At 35.3% G+C, this 18,440-nt stretch overlaps 1 protein-coding gene across 1 annotated transcript in view; it reads right to left on the bottom strand.

Moving 5' to 3' along the window:
- LOC124361719 (putative gustatory receptor 28b) overlaps positions 1-17,716 on the bottom strand; it is a 44,169-nt gene extending 26,453 nt beyond the window's left edge. Inside the window, exon 1 of the mRNA XM_046815646.1 lies at positions 17,289-17,716. Within this exon, the coding sequence (XP_046671602.1) occupies positions 17,289-17,414 (126 nt within the window). The 5' untranslated portion in view covers positions 17,415-17,716. The remainder of the gene's footprint in view (positions 1-17,288) is intronic.
- Between the last annotated feature and the right edge of the window lie 724 nt (positions 17,717-18,440).

The raw sequence follows: 18,440 nt of genomic DNA, 5'->3' as shown, positions 1-18,440 counted from the left end.
AGCTCCCAGAAGTTTATAACTGCCAAAGGCGAGAACACCTGAGAGCTAGTAACTACCAAAAATGAGAAGCCTTCGAAATACAGATATTCTTCAAACATCAGAAACTTTATTTGACTCTATACTTCAAAAGACTGAACCTATTCGGATACTACGAATTTACTGAGAGCTGAAAGAGCTAGAAAGACTTAAAATAGAAGAGGACCATAGCTCATAGAGGGCAAACACTTCTTGAATGAATAAACGTAAAAAAGCTAGAAATTTCAGAGTCATGATACTATGAAATGCTGCTTTAAAAAAATTCCAGCCTATAAAATTAGAAGCTCCATAGACAGAGAGTGATCAGATCCCATAGAGTAAGGGAGCTTCTAGATGCCAGCAGCTTCCCGAGACATGATAAAACGATCAGAGAACCTTAACTCACAGAAGAAAGTAGTAATTAAAACATACATACTAGTATGTTTTCCATTGAAATTTTAAAAGTCTTCCAGACTATAACTGAGAGAACAGGAGCTCACTACAACAGCTGAAAACCTCAAAATGTTTAGGAAACTATTAAGTCTGATATCTATAAATGCTAGGATCGAGACTTCACTGAGGTAGGTAGTTCCAAACAGACAGATTACTTTTCTGGAGTCTAAGAACCTAAGTACTGTTCAGAAAAGAAAATTCTATATGCCAAAACTTGAAAACTTACAAGATTACAGGAATTTCTGAACGTGGCACTGACAGATGCCAATGAATTGTAATGACAGTAACGTCATGGCAGATCATGGATGACGCCAATTGTTGCGGTGACGGTTAGCGGGCTACCCGAGTGGTAAGATAACCCGTAACAATTTTCACCTTGAAGAGTAGGAACTCGAGAGATGACTCGGTACATCGGGTTAAAATAAGTTTATTGAAAATAGTCACTTGGCACAACTCTGTTCACAACATGTAAAATGAAAACACATGTATAAAATTACTACTGAGAATAAACTATTAACACCATACTTTGTGGTACTTATGTTTCACATTTCTAACATCTAACTATTCTGCCTACTACCGCGACCGGTTCTTCGCTGTGCAGTCTGCGGAGACTGATGACTACTACTGCGCCTCGCAGGGCTTAAATAACACAACCCATTAAGAGCGATTATCGCTCTGTACATATCATTGTCCAAAGTGCTAATGATCTGTAGATTGCTGTGTGAGCAGTGACAATTTGATAATGATAATGTTGTATATCTATTACTTATCTAACGTCTACTCTTCTCACGCTAACACTATTCCAGTTATTGATACACATTAAATAATACATACAATCATGGCTACATGTTCTTACATACTAATATGATTTCAAAATAATGTTACTATACAACACCTCCATCCTTAAAAAAGAATGAGGTGTCATTCCTATGATACATTGTTCTTGTTTTTGGTTTTATTTCTTTTTGATATCTTTATCTATCTTCTAATGGTAGATCATCTAATTCAACCTCAACATCGACTGTTTTGTTTTCTTCAGGTTTTCTAAAACTTATAGGCAAATACTGTTTCTTACTTTTTAGACAAAATGTACAAAGTTTACAACGTCATATCACTAAAATTGCAATTATGAACAAGGCAAAGAGAGGAATAGAATGTTTTATATAATCCACATCATTGTTCGGCTCAAATTTGTGTAAGAGTGAATCCAATTCATCTAATCTAATGCTCACTGTTTTAGATCATTTAGTGTAGTGGATACAAATCTGACGTGTGCTGTAACGTTCTTTAGTTTTTTTGGATATATTTTCATAAGATCTATCATCTAAAACTACTAAACGATCATTTTTCTTAGGAATCCTAATTACGCTACTAACATTACTATCTATTTTACTTTTATATAAAATTTTGCTATATATTCTAAATGATGATCCAAACATTTCACATTTAGTGGGTAGAGTCAGAAGTCCGGTCCCTTGGACATATTCCGTTCCTTCGTGCTCCGGGAGACCGTCGGTCCCTGGACACGTAAATGTCATCACCTCTTCTCTTGGTAAGACAAATATCCATCGGTTAGTTCCTGGTATCTCCGTCCATATTGAGGTTGCTACGTAAGATAGACGAGTGTCGCACAACTCTTTGGGCGGTGTAATCTGCCTGAAGTACGCAGATTCACAGGTGTCTTGACCACTGGCAAGGTTGTTTACTACGTTTGGTCCTACACACATCTTAACAGTTTTACCTTTACAATCATTAACTTGGCATCGAGTCATGGGGATATACCTATGTTCATCCGTTGAGACAGCTATGTAGTCCGTATGTGGCAGGACATACGTGTACAGATGGTTCTTCTCTGCTCCAGGCGTTCCAGTTGGCACAGGTAATACTTTATACAGGTTGTAAAGTCTGTCATTGTTTTTCAAGGGGATATTCAAAAAGAATCTTAACACGTGGTTATCGACTATCCATGCACTCACTCTAATTAAACTATAGTACTCATGAATGGTGTGCCCAGTGACAACAAGTGAAAGTGTGGAACCAGTTTTCAATTGCGAGTTAATATCTTTCAAGTACTTAATCAATTCATCAGGTGCAACTAAAAGTGAACTCAATTGATTGTTTCTCATTCCATCTATACCTAAGTATAAATCAGTAACTAGACTGTCAACATCTTTACATATCAAATCTATTATTTGTAAAGCTCCGAGAACTCTGAAATGCAATTTCATCCGTTCGTCTATACTAAATACTTTACGCTTGGTAAGCTCCTGCAACTGTTTTAGATAGTTTTGAGTCTTAATTATTGTATGTTAATTTGTTCTAAAGTCCTTAAAAGTATGTGTTATGTCTGAAATAGCATGTCTAACTACTGTAAGCTGGTCTCTTTCTAGCTGGTAAACCCTGTGCTGATTTAAGTCCATTGTGGCAATTTTTTCATTGTAGTAATCTGCGTCGTCGTTGTCCATGGTTCCAAACAAAGTCTTCATTCCAATTCCTATTGTGTTAAACAGTCCTCGTTTTCGTCTGTTTGTCGTCACAGGTTCAGTGCCTATGACGTCGTACAGTCTCTTGATCTTCAGTCCGGTATTCTTCATATTGTCTCTAGTCTGCTGAAAATGTGCTTCTGTCCATGTAGATTCCAAGGAAGCATTCTTTAACGCCATAGTTTCATTCCATATCGCTTCCAGTTGTGTCAGTTTTTCTTCTAAGTGCTCTAAATGTGTGTCAATTGCAATGGTCCAAAATTCTGTGGCTAACAAAAAGGAAAATTCCTTCGAGAAATACAATCCTGGTCGGTCATTTAGTCCTTCAATTCGGTAGCGTTTGGTGCTCCCTCCAGGTAAGGTCAAGAGGAACACTCCCGCTACCTGCAATAATAAAACTTGTTTTAGTTCCTGTCTCTGAAGTGTTTTATTCTGTTTATGTGAACTTTATATTCCTGCCTCCCTTTCTTGATAGTTACATTCATATAGCTATTTACCTCTATAATTTTGTAAGGTCCTATCCGTGGCATACTTATTTTTTGCTTCTTCCTCTCTTCACTTGTGGTGAGTGTAACAACACCAAATCATTGACTTCAAAATTCTTTTCTTTCGCCTTCTTATCGTACTGAGCCTTACTATTTTCTTTAGACTTCTCTATGTGCTGGTTAGCATTGTGATAAGCTATTTGTAGTCTTCTCTTTATTTCGTTTACGAAGTCATCTTCAGATTGATCAGGTTGAAGTTCCTCTCTCATCCAATCAGTGGGTAATCTCATTTCCCTACCGTGTTGTAAGTAATACGAAGAGTACCTAGTAGTACCATGAGGTGTGCTCCTGTATAGCCCTACCATCATGACATACGGTAGCCAAGTATCCCAATCCTTTTGATCCTTTTCTACAAAACATTTTAGATGTGACATAATTGATTGGTGACTTCTCTCTAATATTCCATTAGACTGTGGATGGTAAGCAGTTGTTTGGTTTTTTTCTATTTTTAATAGTTTACACGTTTCTTTTAATACTTCACTTGTGAAATTTGATCCTAAATCTGTTTTTCTGGTGTACCGTGCCAACAAATTACTTCTTCTACGAATACTCTAGCAATGGTTTCGGCTTTCTGATCTGGAATAGCAAATGCTTCTGGATATTTAGTAAAATGATCCTGAAATGTAAGTATATACTGATTCCCTGCATATATTTTAGTGAGTGGACCGACTACATCTAGAGCTACTTTCTGAAAAGGTGTGGTTAATTTCATTGGAACAGGTGCCTTCTCATCTCTCGTGGCTGTATTCAGATTACATTTTCCACACGTCTTTACATAATTCTCGATATCAACATCCATATTCTTCCAATAGTACCTTTCTTTGATTAGCTCTGTTCTTTCTATACCTTGGTGACCTCCAAACGGTGTGTCGTGATGCGCTTGCATGATTGCTGTTCGGTTATCCTGGGGGACTATTAGTCTACGTCGCCCTCTGTTGTCAGCATAGTACACATAACCTGCTTCGTCTTTCTCGTATGTGTCTTTTTATACTCTTTATTTTTTCTTCTTCATCTTGCTTTTCAAGAATTTCTTCTGGTGAAGTTCCTATTTTAATTATCTGTAGCCTACTCTGCTCAGTGCATCGGCATTTCCGTTCGCCTTTCCTGCTCTATGGATTACTTCAAAGTCGTACTCACTCAGTTTAATCGTCCATCTAGTCAATCGACTTCCTAGATCTTTTAAGCTCATTAACCATCTCAGTGGTCGGTGGTCGGTAATTACCTTGAAACGTCTTCCCCAGACATATGGTCTAAACTGTTTAATTGCCCAAACAATGGCTAACAATTCTTTCTCTGTGATGCTATAGTTTTTGTCGGCTTTGTTCAGTGTCCGACTAGCGTAAGATACTGGTCTATCGTCTTTACCTAACGTTCCTGTGATAGTACGGCTCCGATAGCTTCCTGTGATGCATCTGTTATCAGTAAGAATTCCTTTTTAAAATTTGGATATTGTAAAACAGGCTCACTAATTAATTTCTCTTTAATCTTCTGAAAAGCATCATCTTCTTCATTAGTCGATTTAAAGTCGACATTTTCCTTAAATAGGTTATTTAAGGGTTTGGCGGTTTTAGCAAAATTTAGAATAAATCGTCTATAATATCCTGCAAGCCCTAGAAAGCTTTTTAGTTCTTTAGTGTTTGTTGGGATGGGAAATTTTTGGACTGCCTCTACTTTTGAAGGATCCGGTAGTACACCGTCTCTTGTAATTACATGACCCAAAAATGCCGTGCTTTCTTTTAAAAATGCACATTTTTCAGGTCGTAACAACAGCTTGTGTTCCCTTAGTCTTTGGAATACTCGTTTCAAATTGTCCATTTGATTATTCAAATCTTTCCCATAACATACTATATCATCCATATATACAAAGCATGCCTTCCCTATTAGTCCTCTCAGCACTTCATTCATTAATCTCGTGAAACAGGCTGGTGCTCCTTTTAGCCCAAATGGCCTTCGGTTATACTCAAAATGTCCCTGAGGTACGTTAAATGCTGTTTTTTCTTTATAACTCTCTTTAATATCTATTTGGTGATACCCGGATGCTAAATAAAGCGTTGAGAAATAGGTCATCCCCCCTAACTGGTCTAAAATCTCAGTAATGTTGGGTAGTGGATGGGCGTTACCTTTGGTAATTTCATTGAGTCTTCTTAAGTCACAACACATCCTAAACTTAGGTGTGCCATCTGTACTTTTCTTGGGTACTAATACTATAGGAGAATTCCAGGGGCTAGCACTCTCCCGAATTACTTCATTACTAAGCATGTCATCAATATGTTCTTCTATTATTGGTTTTTGAGCTTCTGGTAGTCTATACGGTTTTTGATTAATTGGAGGTTGACTTGGATCTGTAGGAATTTCGTGTTCGATTGTCTCTAATCCAAAACTCATCATGTAAGCTGGCTAACTTTAGGATTGTTACATCTGATCCACTATCTATTAGCATTTTACATGTTCCTGTCTCACTATTCTGTATCTCTAACTCGAGGACACCTTTTCGTTCCCCTTGTACTCTCCCGACTTGTGCGCAAAGGAGGGGATGTCCAACAAGGAGGGGATGTCCGCAAATTCATCGGAAGGGATGTCCCGTTTCCCTGTTGCTCATTCCGCCTATTTGGTACACTTGTTTGCTGCTCTCGTCTCTGATATGTGTTTTGGTGTGTGTTGGCAAATCGTGGTGTATACTGTTGTTTTGGTGCACGACAATCACGGGCAAAATGTCCTGGTTTACCACAATTGAAACATGTGTTTTGACTGGTCATAGCCTTAACTTGACTTATAGGTCTACTCCTACAATTTGCTGCTTTATGCCCAACTTTGTTGCAATTGAAACATTTAGTGTCACCTGTCATGCTATTCTGTGGTCTTCGTCTCCGATCTAGATCCCTATCCTCTTCTAATTCAAGTTCTAGACTTAAAGCATCCTTTACTGCATCATTGAAAGATGTAGTTTTTCTATTCAGCAATATACCCCTTATTGGCTCGTTTACGCCCTTAGTGAAACTTTTGTACAACGGTGTTCTGTTGAGACTTCCGCAGCTTTAGTTTCAACTCCGTTTCTAGCTAGTGCTATGATTAATTTGTGCTCTAGCTTCTCTATCCTATGCGCATAATCTCTAATCTTTTCCTTATATCCTTGTTTAATGTATATAAGCTGATCCTCAATGTAAGAGTCACTCTGTTGTTTATCTCCACATTCACGCAAGAACTTCTTTAATTCATTCCAAGTGTCTAACTCATTGCGCCTAACTGCTGCTGCTACGTCTCCCCTAAGTCTAATCTTGGCTATCTCTAGGTGTTGCTTTTGCTCACTAGCCTCACAATTTTTTAATACAAATGTTACTGTGTCTACGTATGAATTCAAGTCATCATTCTTACTGTCACCATACAGAGGTATAAGTTTAACCGCTGTTTCTAAATTAATTTTGTTTATTTTCTCTATTACACACTTTACTAACCTACACTACGCATTGAGCTCTCTTTCAGAATTCAAAATCTTTTTCTTATTAATTTTAGACTACACTTAAATTCTCTTTCTACAATCTGGTTCCACTTAATAATTGCTGTCACTCACCATTTGAAGCAGTAGATGTTTCGTGGTGCTGGTCTCTCCTTCTCTCCGCTGGTAGTGGCGTGGTTGGCGTCGATCATTCAACACGTCGTTTTCCCCCGTCGCCTCGTCTCTCTTCTTTCTTCTTCTTGCAATGTCTTCTTTTCTTCACTGCCGGCTGTGCTGACGTCCTCCAGGCAGTAGTCACTTAATGTCCCGATGTCAACTCAAGGTGCCACCACACGCCTGACACCATTTATGTTGCGGGGACGGTTAGCGGGCTACCCGAGTGGCAAGATAACCCGTAACAATGTTCACCTTGAAGATTGGAACTCAAGAGATGACTCGGTACATCGGGTTAAAAATAAGTTTATTGAAAATAGTCACTTGGGACAACTCTGTTCACAACATGTAAAATGAAAACACCTGTATAAAATTACTACTGAGAATGAACTATTAACGCCATACTTTGTGGTACTTATGTTTCACAATTCCAACATCTAACTATTCTGCCTACTACCGCGACCGGTTCCTCGCTGTGCAGTCTGCGGAGACTGATCCCAACACCGTGAACGTTCCTCACTGTGCAGTCTGCGGAGACTGATGACTACTACTGCGCCTTGCAGGGCTTAAATAACCAACCCATTAAGAGCGATTATCGCTCTGTACATATCATTGTCCAAAGTGCTAATGATCTGTAGTTTGCTGTGTGAGCAGTGACAATTTGTTAATGATAATGTTGTATATCTATTACTTATCTAACGTCTACTCTTCTCACGCTAACACTATTCCAGTTATTGATACACATTAAATAATACATACAATCATGGCTACATGTTCTTACATACTAATACGATTACAAAATAATGTTACTATACAACGCAATGGAAAATTTTTAATGGCCGGAACATTAATAAAAGAAGCATTCAGATGTGCTAGAAGTAAAACATACAAGAGAATATTTGACAGATCTAGATGTTCCAGAAATATACGCTATAGGTCCACTCGATCTATATATATATATATATATATATATATATATATATATATATATATATATATATATATATACCTTGTTAGATTTTTCAGAGCATATGATTAAAAACATGCCGTGGTAATCGACAAACAGACGAAAACACATGAATGCTGTGTTTTCTAAACACCTGCGGTCATAATATCTAGAGTTGGGATGAAATTGATTATTTGAAACATATTTTCCGTCCTTTGTATTGCGAACAGAGGTTTAGCTTTCATATTGAATGTATTATTACGGGTAGTTTTACTAAACACTAATCCGTTATTATCGCATCTTGACACAGTCGCGTAGTGAGGATTTTGGCGCCATGGAGCGACTCAGTCCCTGGCGCCCCTCCCCCAACTTTTTTACCTACATGATCAATCAGTGCCGACAGTTCACCTCACTACCGTAACAAACGTTTCTTGGCCATAATTTATCAGCAATGTAAGGCGTCTTTGACCAAACATCATTTTTTTTATAATAACTTACAGTCTACCATTCTTTATAAAGTTTTGTTACTTGTAAGAGACCTAGTTTACGTGTATAGCAATATGTATTTAAATCTCAATTCAATTCCATAGGGTTTGGAATGAAAGTACAAATTTCAATATATTTAATAAATATGTATTGAAAACCCTAGTTTAAATTTGAGTACATTATCTAAAACGTGAACATAGTAGTTAAGTAGTTACAAAACCAACTCGCATATTACTATCTTAACTAATCTTCTTTCGTGACTTCATGCTAGCAAACTGTGTTATTGTGTCGTCCAAGTTGATGTGCCTGGCTCTGCTGCGCTCTATAAATATGGTTGCTAAGGCACTGAGACGTTCTTGGGACATGGTGCTGCGAAGATAGTTCTTTATCAGTTTAAGTTTTGAAAATGATCTCTCTGCACTTGCAGTTGTAACAGGTAGTGTCAAAAAAATCAAAGAAGCATTCACAACATCTGGAAAGCTGGAACCAACTTGAGCACGCACTATTAAAGTATCTGCAAGATCCCTTATACTTTTGTGTTTTTCCACGTGACTTAAAAAACAAGTTTTTAGCCTTACAAGCTGTGGACCTAAGTTAAGGGAGACGTCATCTTGGTAGTTTAATATCAAAATTTTGCTTGATTCTAAGATTTCTTCATCACTTGCTCCAACTAAAAAAGAAGGCTTCAGACATTGGAAACTACTAGTAATGTGAGTAATAGCCTCAAAACGCTCTGTCAGCTGTGTTGTGATTATGTCAAGGCTACGGTTGAACACCTCAACCCGGAAACGTTTCTCATTGTCTTTAATAGGGTCATCAACTTGCACTTCATCAAACATTCTTGCCTTCTTTTTTGTTCTTGAGTCAGTGAAATGTGGTACAACTTTCCATTGCAAACATAGCTTAGTTGCATCTGCTTTAACTGTTTGCCACTCATTCCTAAGTTTGTTAATTTTTGTTTTGAGATTTAAGAGCATTTTTGTTGCGTGTTCCAAGTCTTCCAGCGTGTTCCAGCCGCCCACCTGTCACCCCCGCCCTGGAGCGGTCGCTCCACTCGCTCCTCTGTCGCTACGCCACTGTCTTGACACTTAACACTCTAGGTGACAGAATACGTGTTTTCTGCCTGACTTCATAAATACAGTTTCCAAGAAATTAAATTTGGAAGACATCGCTTTGTACTATACAGTCATATATACTTTCTTCTAGATTTCTAGAACTCAAATTAAAACCTGAGACGATTTTTTCCATTTAATCTGTGAAGTATATACGCCCTAGTGGTATTCTCCCTTATATTTTAAAAGTTTTATTCTTGTATTATATGGTTATTTTAAATATTACATTTTACTAAGTTAATCGAATTGCAGGTTGTATTTGAAAAAGAAATTTGTTTCTAATACGCTTAGTTTCATCAAACCTATGCTATGTCTTTTTTAGTTTCTTAAAAAAGGGTTCTTTGTAAAAAAACAACTTTGAATTACAAGAGTTTACACTATGGCTGTATAATATTTTGAACACCAGTAGCATACCTAAATGCTACAAGTAATTGAAACAGCTGTATATTTTAGTTTCTATAAAAGTAAAACAGGTCAAATTGTATATAGAAATGTATTATGACACAATAAAACATCAGAATAACGTGATAAGAATGTTCCGTATGGTTTAAAACTCTCAGTGTAGTTTATGATGAGCAATACACGGTTTACATATAACACGGTTACTATAAACACAATACATTTTATTTTGAATTAATAAATAGGTCAAAAAGCTAAAACAAGTTTCAATTCTAGGAAATATATGTGCGAGAACTTGTCAGTGGCAGGAAAAACAAATGATTCCGAGTCCTGAAATTCCTAAAGTAATTACCCGAGACAGGCAGCTGCATCACCTACGACGTTGGAGCTAATTTCCGAATTCCTTTTGAGACATTTCAGCGATAACTAATGAGCGAGTTAAGTTCAGATAGTGGTGCTCGAGTGAGCTAGCTAAGTGGAAGCTTAAGTCTATAGCACACGTATAACTTAGATAAGTGGCTGCGTGGTGAAAGTGATTACAAGAATTAGAATCAATTAATAGTTAGAGGGTGGTTGTGGAGGACTGGGGAGGGGGTTTGTGGGGTGCGACGCGACGGCACATAGCACAGTAGCGCGCGTACTCTCACCCTAGAGCCTCGCCGTAGGGTGCCACATCGCCCGTGACTAACTTACACCTCGCACCGGATATAACCGCTTCGTCCCAGCCGCTCTAGCAACACTCCATATGTAAAATATTGTTGCGATATTTATTTTATGTCCGTCACAGTGTAATATGGATCGGTAACTCCGTGTGCAACATGGACACGTTTTTTTTTTGGACCAAAGTTAAACGTTCTTCTCCATCTAGTGGTTTTACTCTCTACAGGTAGGAAACAATTCCATAATTATTACTGAGTTTTTTAATTAATACAGTTTATTACTGTAATATACAACTCATAACAGCAGATTATGATTTTACTTAATATACCTCTTTGGTTTATTCGGTTTTGTGCTTACACTAAACAGGGTAAAGTTTGTGTTATAGAATTTTAGATTACATTTTAATTCACTTTTAAAATGCAAGACCAATCAGATACGTGTTGTAGAGAAGGTATTGAGGTCACTGGAACAGTATCAAAAATTGTTACAAATAAAAATGTTTTATATATACATATATTATTACAGGTTTAAGAAGTCCATGTACTAAAACGTGGGAAATGTTTCTGTTGTAACCAATGGCTATAATATGGAAAATTAACTTTAGGTCATTAGAAGACTACGGAAATTTACTAATCTGAACAAATTACATAGAAGTGTGTAAACAGGGTAAATAAAAATGATTCATTAGAGATAAAAATATTTCTTTTTAATTTAAAATATAATAAGTTTGTAAGCTTAGATGACATCATACCGCATGTAGCAATTACATAACTACACAAGGACTACGTAATCACTAGACATGGACCAGCAATGCGTTCTCAGTAAGACCACGACTATATCGTAACTAATTAGTAGTACGGTATTAATTACAAGTATTATTTATATTATTAGTTCTTTATAATTTGTAAATAAAGCTTAGGACAAAATATACTGAATTCATAAGATACTTTTTAATTTAGATAGTGTGGAAAACTCAGTTATCGGGATCTTGGGTCCAGCTTGTTACAATTAAAAGAGGTTTCAATGACTTTGATCTTAGCATGAAACCGAAGAGAAAATTCAGATTTGGTACCGTTATAGCTTCAAGAACATTTACTGGAGAGTGCTTAAACCTAAACTAGAATATTAAAAGTAGTGAAGTCGTATTGGCTGCAATTAAATTTGATTGAATTGCTGCTAACTGTGTAACTGGTTTGGCCAACGTAACATCTTTATAGGGATTTTTGAAACTTCCCTAAATTTTTATATCGGTGAAAAGAATTTAATGAAAAGAAAATACTGAACATTTTAAATGTGTTATATATCTGTTTATAATTAGAAAAGTAATTCAATTTACTACATATTCAAGTATGGTTCAAAGTGAAAAATATATAATAAATTACCACAACGTTTATATCTGACAGAAAATGCCATTCCACAGAGGGGAAAATATAATAGGTGATCGAACTGCAGAAAAGCCCTTGCAGTTCAAAATTGAAGTTTTCTTCGACAAAAAAATCTCAAATAATGTCTTCATGGGACAATTCTAGTAATGGACAACTAAGCAACTGCACACTTAACAACTGATATATGAAAGCGAAATTTACTAAAAAAACATATAGCCTCTGGCTATTGTTCCCTACTGTTCTTGTCAATAGCAAAAATTACTAATATATTATTTTACGTTATGAAAATTAATCGTCACATCACGACAGTGTTATTAATATGATTATTAGTTTTTAAACTAACAACATAATTAAATATTTTGTCCTGTATATCTATTATGAATAGTATTTAATACTCACTATCAGATTAGTAAACGTAAGTGAATGTACAGTTTTGGATCGGCTGTATAATTGATTTTTATTTTGTATTTGAGACTAAATTAAACATAAACGAGTCAATATCATATTGCCCTCCAAAAAAGATTCTGATTAATCTTAGGGAATTGTACAAAAGCAAATTAAAATCTTTCCAAATTTGTAAAAGCAAAACTATGATGTGTATATTACCTATAGTATGAGCAGCCAAAGATAGCCGCACAGATGTAATGTGCCAATTAGATAGAGAATTAAAATAAAATTTGCGGAGATAAGAATTTCAATATGTATTTAGACGTTTTGCCCTGCATCGGTTAAAAACGCTTATTTCCACCTCTTGTGATCTACTTCCGGTCTAATATATTTCCAGTGCCATAGTTGAGCTTGTATCGTAGTCCCATTGGAGGAAATATATTTACCTACTTAGACTGAGAAGCCTACTTCGGTCAAAAAGTGTTTACTTCCTGGTGTTTAAATTCACTTCTAGTCTAATGTATTCACGGTGTCATATCTACTCCTATAAAAATGAATTTACTTCCGTTGTAATATAATTCCAGCACCATAGTAGAATTTGTCTCGTTGCCCTGATGAATGAAATATATGTAAATATGTAGGACTAAGAAGCCTACATTGGCAAAGAAATTACCAATATTAGGCAGTTTAAATTAAATGCCAGTTTAATGTATTAATTTATTGTTATTATTGTCTTTTTTAATATTTGAAACAAACTAAATAAATCAAAATATAATCTTACGGTATTGAGTGTAAATAACACAAGTGTAATCATGTCAAACACAATTACATGCTATGTTTTCTTACTTAAGTGCCAAATGGATGCTATAATTTATCATCACGTCAGTAACATTTAATTACTAACCAAGGATCGTTTCTTATAGTTACGAGGGAATTTTCTCTAGAGACGGAATCTTTCTTGACATATCTTACGGGTAAATAGTCTAGATGTTACAAGTTAAAAATTCACATAACTGTACTTTTTGTTTGTTTAGAACGGTATTTACTCTGTGATTTTCTCGTTTCAATATAGTGCATGATTAGAAAAACGTAAAAATGTTTACTATCGTACAGATAAATCCATGAAGTGACAAACGTCATCATCAAACTCAATGTTACTTATACAGAAATGAAGCTACATTAAAATATTCAAGTATATTACTTATATAGTACTCGAGATATCGTGTGGACAGACAGACAGTCAGACATATAGACGGACAGGAATGCCCTGCGAATTAAAGTCTTCGCTACCGCTCAACAAATTATCTATTGTAGTTTTAACAATTTTACATACTTTTTATTAAATCCATACTAAAATAACGCCTCTGGGGCACTCCCGCCACTCTAAATACATTCTGCAATACTCGTATAAAATATAATAGATTTACTGTGAGACGTTAAATCCATCCATGGTAAAAGTCTTACGATAAAGTTATTTAAATAATACTTTTGTTAGCTGTTTGATAGTGACTAATAGTTAAAAACGTTTTGATATTTAAGTACAATAATAACATTCTATTTAAGATTGTTATAGATTAATCTTTTGGGAATGTGAAATGTAGACTATTAAAACCATTTTTGGACCAACAAAGCTAAAAATTATATTGAACCTAATATCATTCCTTACGGTCATTCTTATTCTTTCCTATTCAACATGTCAAATCTGTAGGAACGGTATAGACTTTGCGCAACGGTTGAGTCGTGAGTGGTGCTATACATTCACCAACTACAACTTACTAACCATTAGTTACTATACTCACCCTGATGTGTAATAATTATGTTCCTTCATTAATATTTTAAGTTTTTAATCATGAGTTTTTAATACGATCTAAAGTCAGAACAGTAACTTAGCCATTTAAATGTCCTTTACTATAAGTCATAGATACCCTTCAAAAACTCACATATAATCTTTATAATTAGAGATTTCGTATAAAATGTATAGGTAAATTTTTCATACATTTTAGAGATTTGTCTCGCTCTTTAGTAAACGCTGATAAAAATCTACACAAAAATTAAATTTCTAAAATAATGAGAAATAGTTCAAGTACTTGTGTAAACAATGAATACTGCTTTCCTTGAAGGTATTAGTAGGCTACCACTATTAATACTTTTAACATTTGTTCAGAACATATTTTATAGTAAATGTTTTACTAAACAGAAAATATTTTAGGAAATGTTCCAACAATCTTTCCTTTATAGGAAAGATTGCTGGTTCTTTCTTGTTTAAAAATTTCGAGTTGTTTCAATACAGTTAGCGATAGGAAGCAAAGCAAATGAATAAAAACAGGGCTAATCAATTATTTATTAAATTGTATTCTTTAGCCGAAGACAAAGAACAGGGATACGATTCTTTAACAAAGAGTCATATTTCGTCGATTTCTATGTGATATCGTATATTTTAGTGTGGTAAGAGAACAAAACCATTACTGCTAGATTATCGTCTCATGTCTGCCTCAGTGCTTGGTACCGTGCGGACGTGTCTAAGCCGGCTCCGCAGCGTAGAGGTTAGGTTATTGTGCAATCTAAGTAATACGTGTAAAAGCTAATAAAATATTGTGAATTAAGATAAACCAAGTATGCCGGGCTTGTGTAGCGTCTGTAAGAATGATTTGGGGGATGATACTGATTCTATAACCTGTTCTGGTGGATGCAAATGTGTGTTCCATTTACGATGTGCTGGCGTAACATCAGAGGCACTGAAAACTAGAGGATCAAAAAAGGAATGGGTATGTAGTAATTGTAAGACTAAAATCCAAGTTGATGCTGGTGAGGGCTGTGGAAAATCTCAAGCTTTGACACAAGAGATGTTAGTAAAGATTTTACATGAATTCAAGAAAGATATTGTTGCTGAGCTCAAGAACTATGGCAAGCAGTTTGAAGAATTTAGGGAGTCTTTGCAAATGTTCTCAGATACCATAGACAAGGCAAATGAAAATATGAAAAAGCTGACTGAAAACTATAAGGAGCTCAAGACCGAGAATCAACAAATTAGGGCTAGTAATAAGGAGCTAAGAGAAGAAGTGGATAGTTTAAAGATGAGAATGAGACAAATTGAGCAATACTCGAGGAAATCAAATATTGAGATTCAGGGCGTTCCTGTAACCAGCAACGAGGACCCTGTCCTAATTGCCGTTGATGTGGGGAGGACTGTGGGTGTGGAACTGAAAGCAGAAGATGTGATGGCTGCTCACCGAGTGCCTACATTCAAGCCTAGAGCCATACCACCACTCATCGTCCAGCTTAGGGACAGGAGGCTTAAGAATACGTGCATTGCAGCCTACAAGAAAAACAAAAAGTTAAGTGCTAAAGACATAAACCCAGCGTTCCCGAACAACATCGTCTACGTGAACGATCATCTGACCCCGGAAACCAAGAACCTACTCAGACTGGCAAAGATGAAAGCAAAGGAAATTAACTATAAGTATGTCTGGTGCAATGACGGCAAGATATTTATGAGAAGCGAGGATGGCCAAAGGTGTATCCGAATCGACTGCGAACAGGACTTGTGTAAAATAAAATAAGTCTTTTCACCTACTTATGTTCCTAAGGTATTTGTATTTATTTCTACAGTATTATTTTTAATTAAAAATATGTTTCCAATGAATTTTAAAATATTTAAGGCACATTTATTAATCAGTAATAGTTAACAACAAATGAATTTGGATGATGAGGAAGAAGTCATTTGGCCAGTCTCTTATACTCTAGATAATGTTTTTCCAGACACTAGTATTGAAGGTTTTACTTTTGTTCATTTAAATGTTAGATCCATAAGAAATAAATTTAACTTTTTACAAACACAAATTAATAGTTGTAATAAAAAATTTTACTTTATAATTTTCAGTGAGATATGGATTAAGTCAGAGGAAGTAGGACTCTATAATTTAGATGGATATAATTTGTATGCGACTTGTAATGACAATTATGCTTCGGGTGGAGTGATGGTTTATGTTTCAGATAATATCATATGTAATAGCATTCATAGTGATATGAAAAATGCTGACTCTGTAATTTTGAATTTTAAGCTGAATAATATCAAATATACTTTGGTTTCTTTATATAGACTTCATGATTACTCAATTAAAAACTTTTTAGAGGAATTAGAGGTTATATTGAGTGCCTTAGAAGGTAATTTATTGTATTTAGCCGATGGTAACATTGACATTTTAAAAGATAATTGTTATTCAAAAAACTACTTGACCTTAATGAGTAATTATGGTCTTTCATGTTTAGTTAAACAGCCAACTAGGATGGGTAAAGATACAGAAACGTGCATAGATCATGTGTTTATTAGGTTTAGGTATTTGAACTCTTTTAAAATTGAAATTTGTAATTTAGGTATATCAGATCATTGTTTAGTAGCAGTCAATTTTAGTAATAACTGTCGTAAAAAGGACTTTGATCCCACGATGAAATCAAATTTTTTAAATATCAAAACGGTTAAAAGATATTTAGAAAGCTCACATTGGGATGAGGTAATTAACTCACAGGATGTTAATCTGTGTATGGATAAATTTTACAGTATTGTTAATAAAGCAATAGAGGTAGGTACAGAAAGTAAAGTTATATCACGCAGAGAGAGTAAAGCAAAAGCCAAAAGCCCTTGGATAAATAAATATATACTAGACAAAATTAAAAAACGAAATAGGTTATACAGGATAATGTCAAATAGGCCCTATGACATGCATTTCAAAAGCTACTTTAATAGATTTTCTCTTAATTTAAGAAGTTTAATAGACAATACCAAACACGAGTATTACAACAATTTACTTACTAAATATAATGGAAATTCGGCTGAACAATGGAAAATAATCAATAATATCACTGGATGTAAAAAGAAAACTGAAATTGAGAGGTTAACTTTAAATGACGGATCGATTATTGAAGAACCGCAAGCCATCTGTGACACGATAAACAAATACTTAATTGACGTTCACGAACAGCTGATTGTTGACAACACAGGTGGCGCGGCGGCAACTACAGCGACGGCAAGCGGCACTAGCCAACTAATAAACACTGGGAACGTGCCAAGTGCACAGCAACGTTCATTCTTTTTAACTCCTGTTGATCGCGAAGAATTAAAAACTATCATCAGTAATTTGAAAAATAAACGCTCTAGTGGTTTTGATAATGTAACTATCAATCTAGTAAAAAGTTGTAAGGATATTTTTGCTCTTCTGCTTGAACATATAATAAATTGTAGTTTCCATACAGGGTTGTTTCCAAATTGTCTGAAAAAAAGTATCGTAGTTCCGATTCCTAAAAAATCTAACGCAATTAAACTGGATAATCTTAGACCAATAAGTTTGCTTTCTGTGTTTTCTAAAATATTTGAGAAAGCAATGAAGTCAAGGTTATTAAACTTTTTCAGCAGTTTTAATTTTTTCAGTAAAAATCAATATGGATTTTTGGAAGGTAAAAGTACGGAGCATGCGTTGTCCGCGTTTTTGGAGATTGTTTATACAAAAATAAACGAGAAAAACAAATGTACAGCTGTTTTTGTAGACTTTCGTAAGGCCTTCGATTTGGTTGATCATGCATGTTTACTGGCTAAAATGGAAAATATAGGAATTAGAGGAAATGCATTGAACTGGTTTAGGCAATTTTTGACCGAACGCGAACAAATTGTCAAGTGTAGGGGATGCTTAAGTAAACCGGGAATTATAAAAAAAGGTGTACCGCAAGGATCCGTTTTATCAGCTACTTTGTTTTTAATTTTTATTAATGATCTTTTAGAAGTCCAATTCGAAGGAAGGGTAACCGCGTTCGCTGATGATGTTGCTTTTTTGTTTTGGAATATAGATAGCCAGAGATTATGTAACAGTGTAAACGAAACACTCTCCTTCTTGAATAGTTGGTGTTTAGAAAATAAAATGTGTGTCAATGTTTCAAAAACAAAAGTTTTAAATTTTAAAATGAATAGGCC

Source organism: Homalodisca vitripennis, chromosome 5, assembly GCF_021130785.1.
Source record: "Homalodisca vitripennis isolate AUS2020 chromosome 5, UT_GWSS_2.1, whole genome shotgun sequence".
In the NCBI taxonomy this organism is placed as follows: Eukaryota; Metazoa; Arthropoda; class Insecta; order Hemiptera; family Cicadellidae; genus Homalodisca; species Homalodisca vitripennis.
This window is presented reverse-complemented; position numbering and strand designations above follow the sequence as displayed.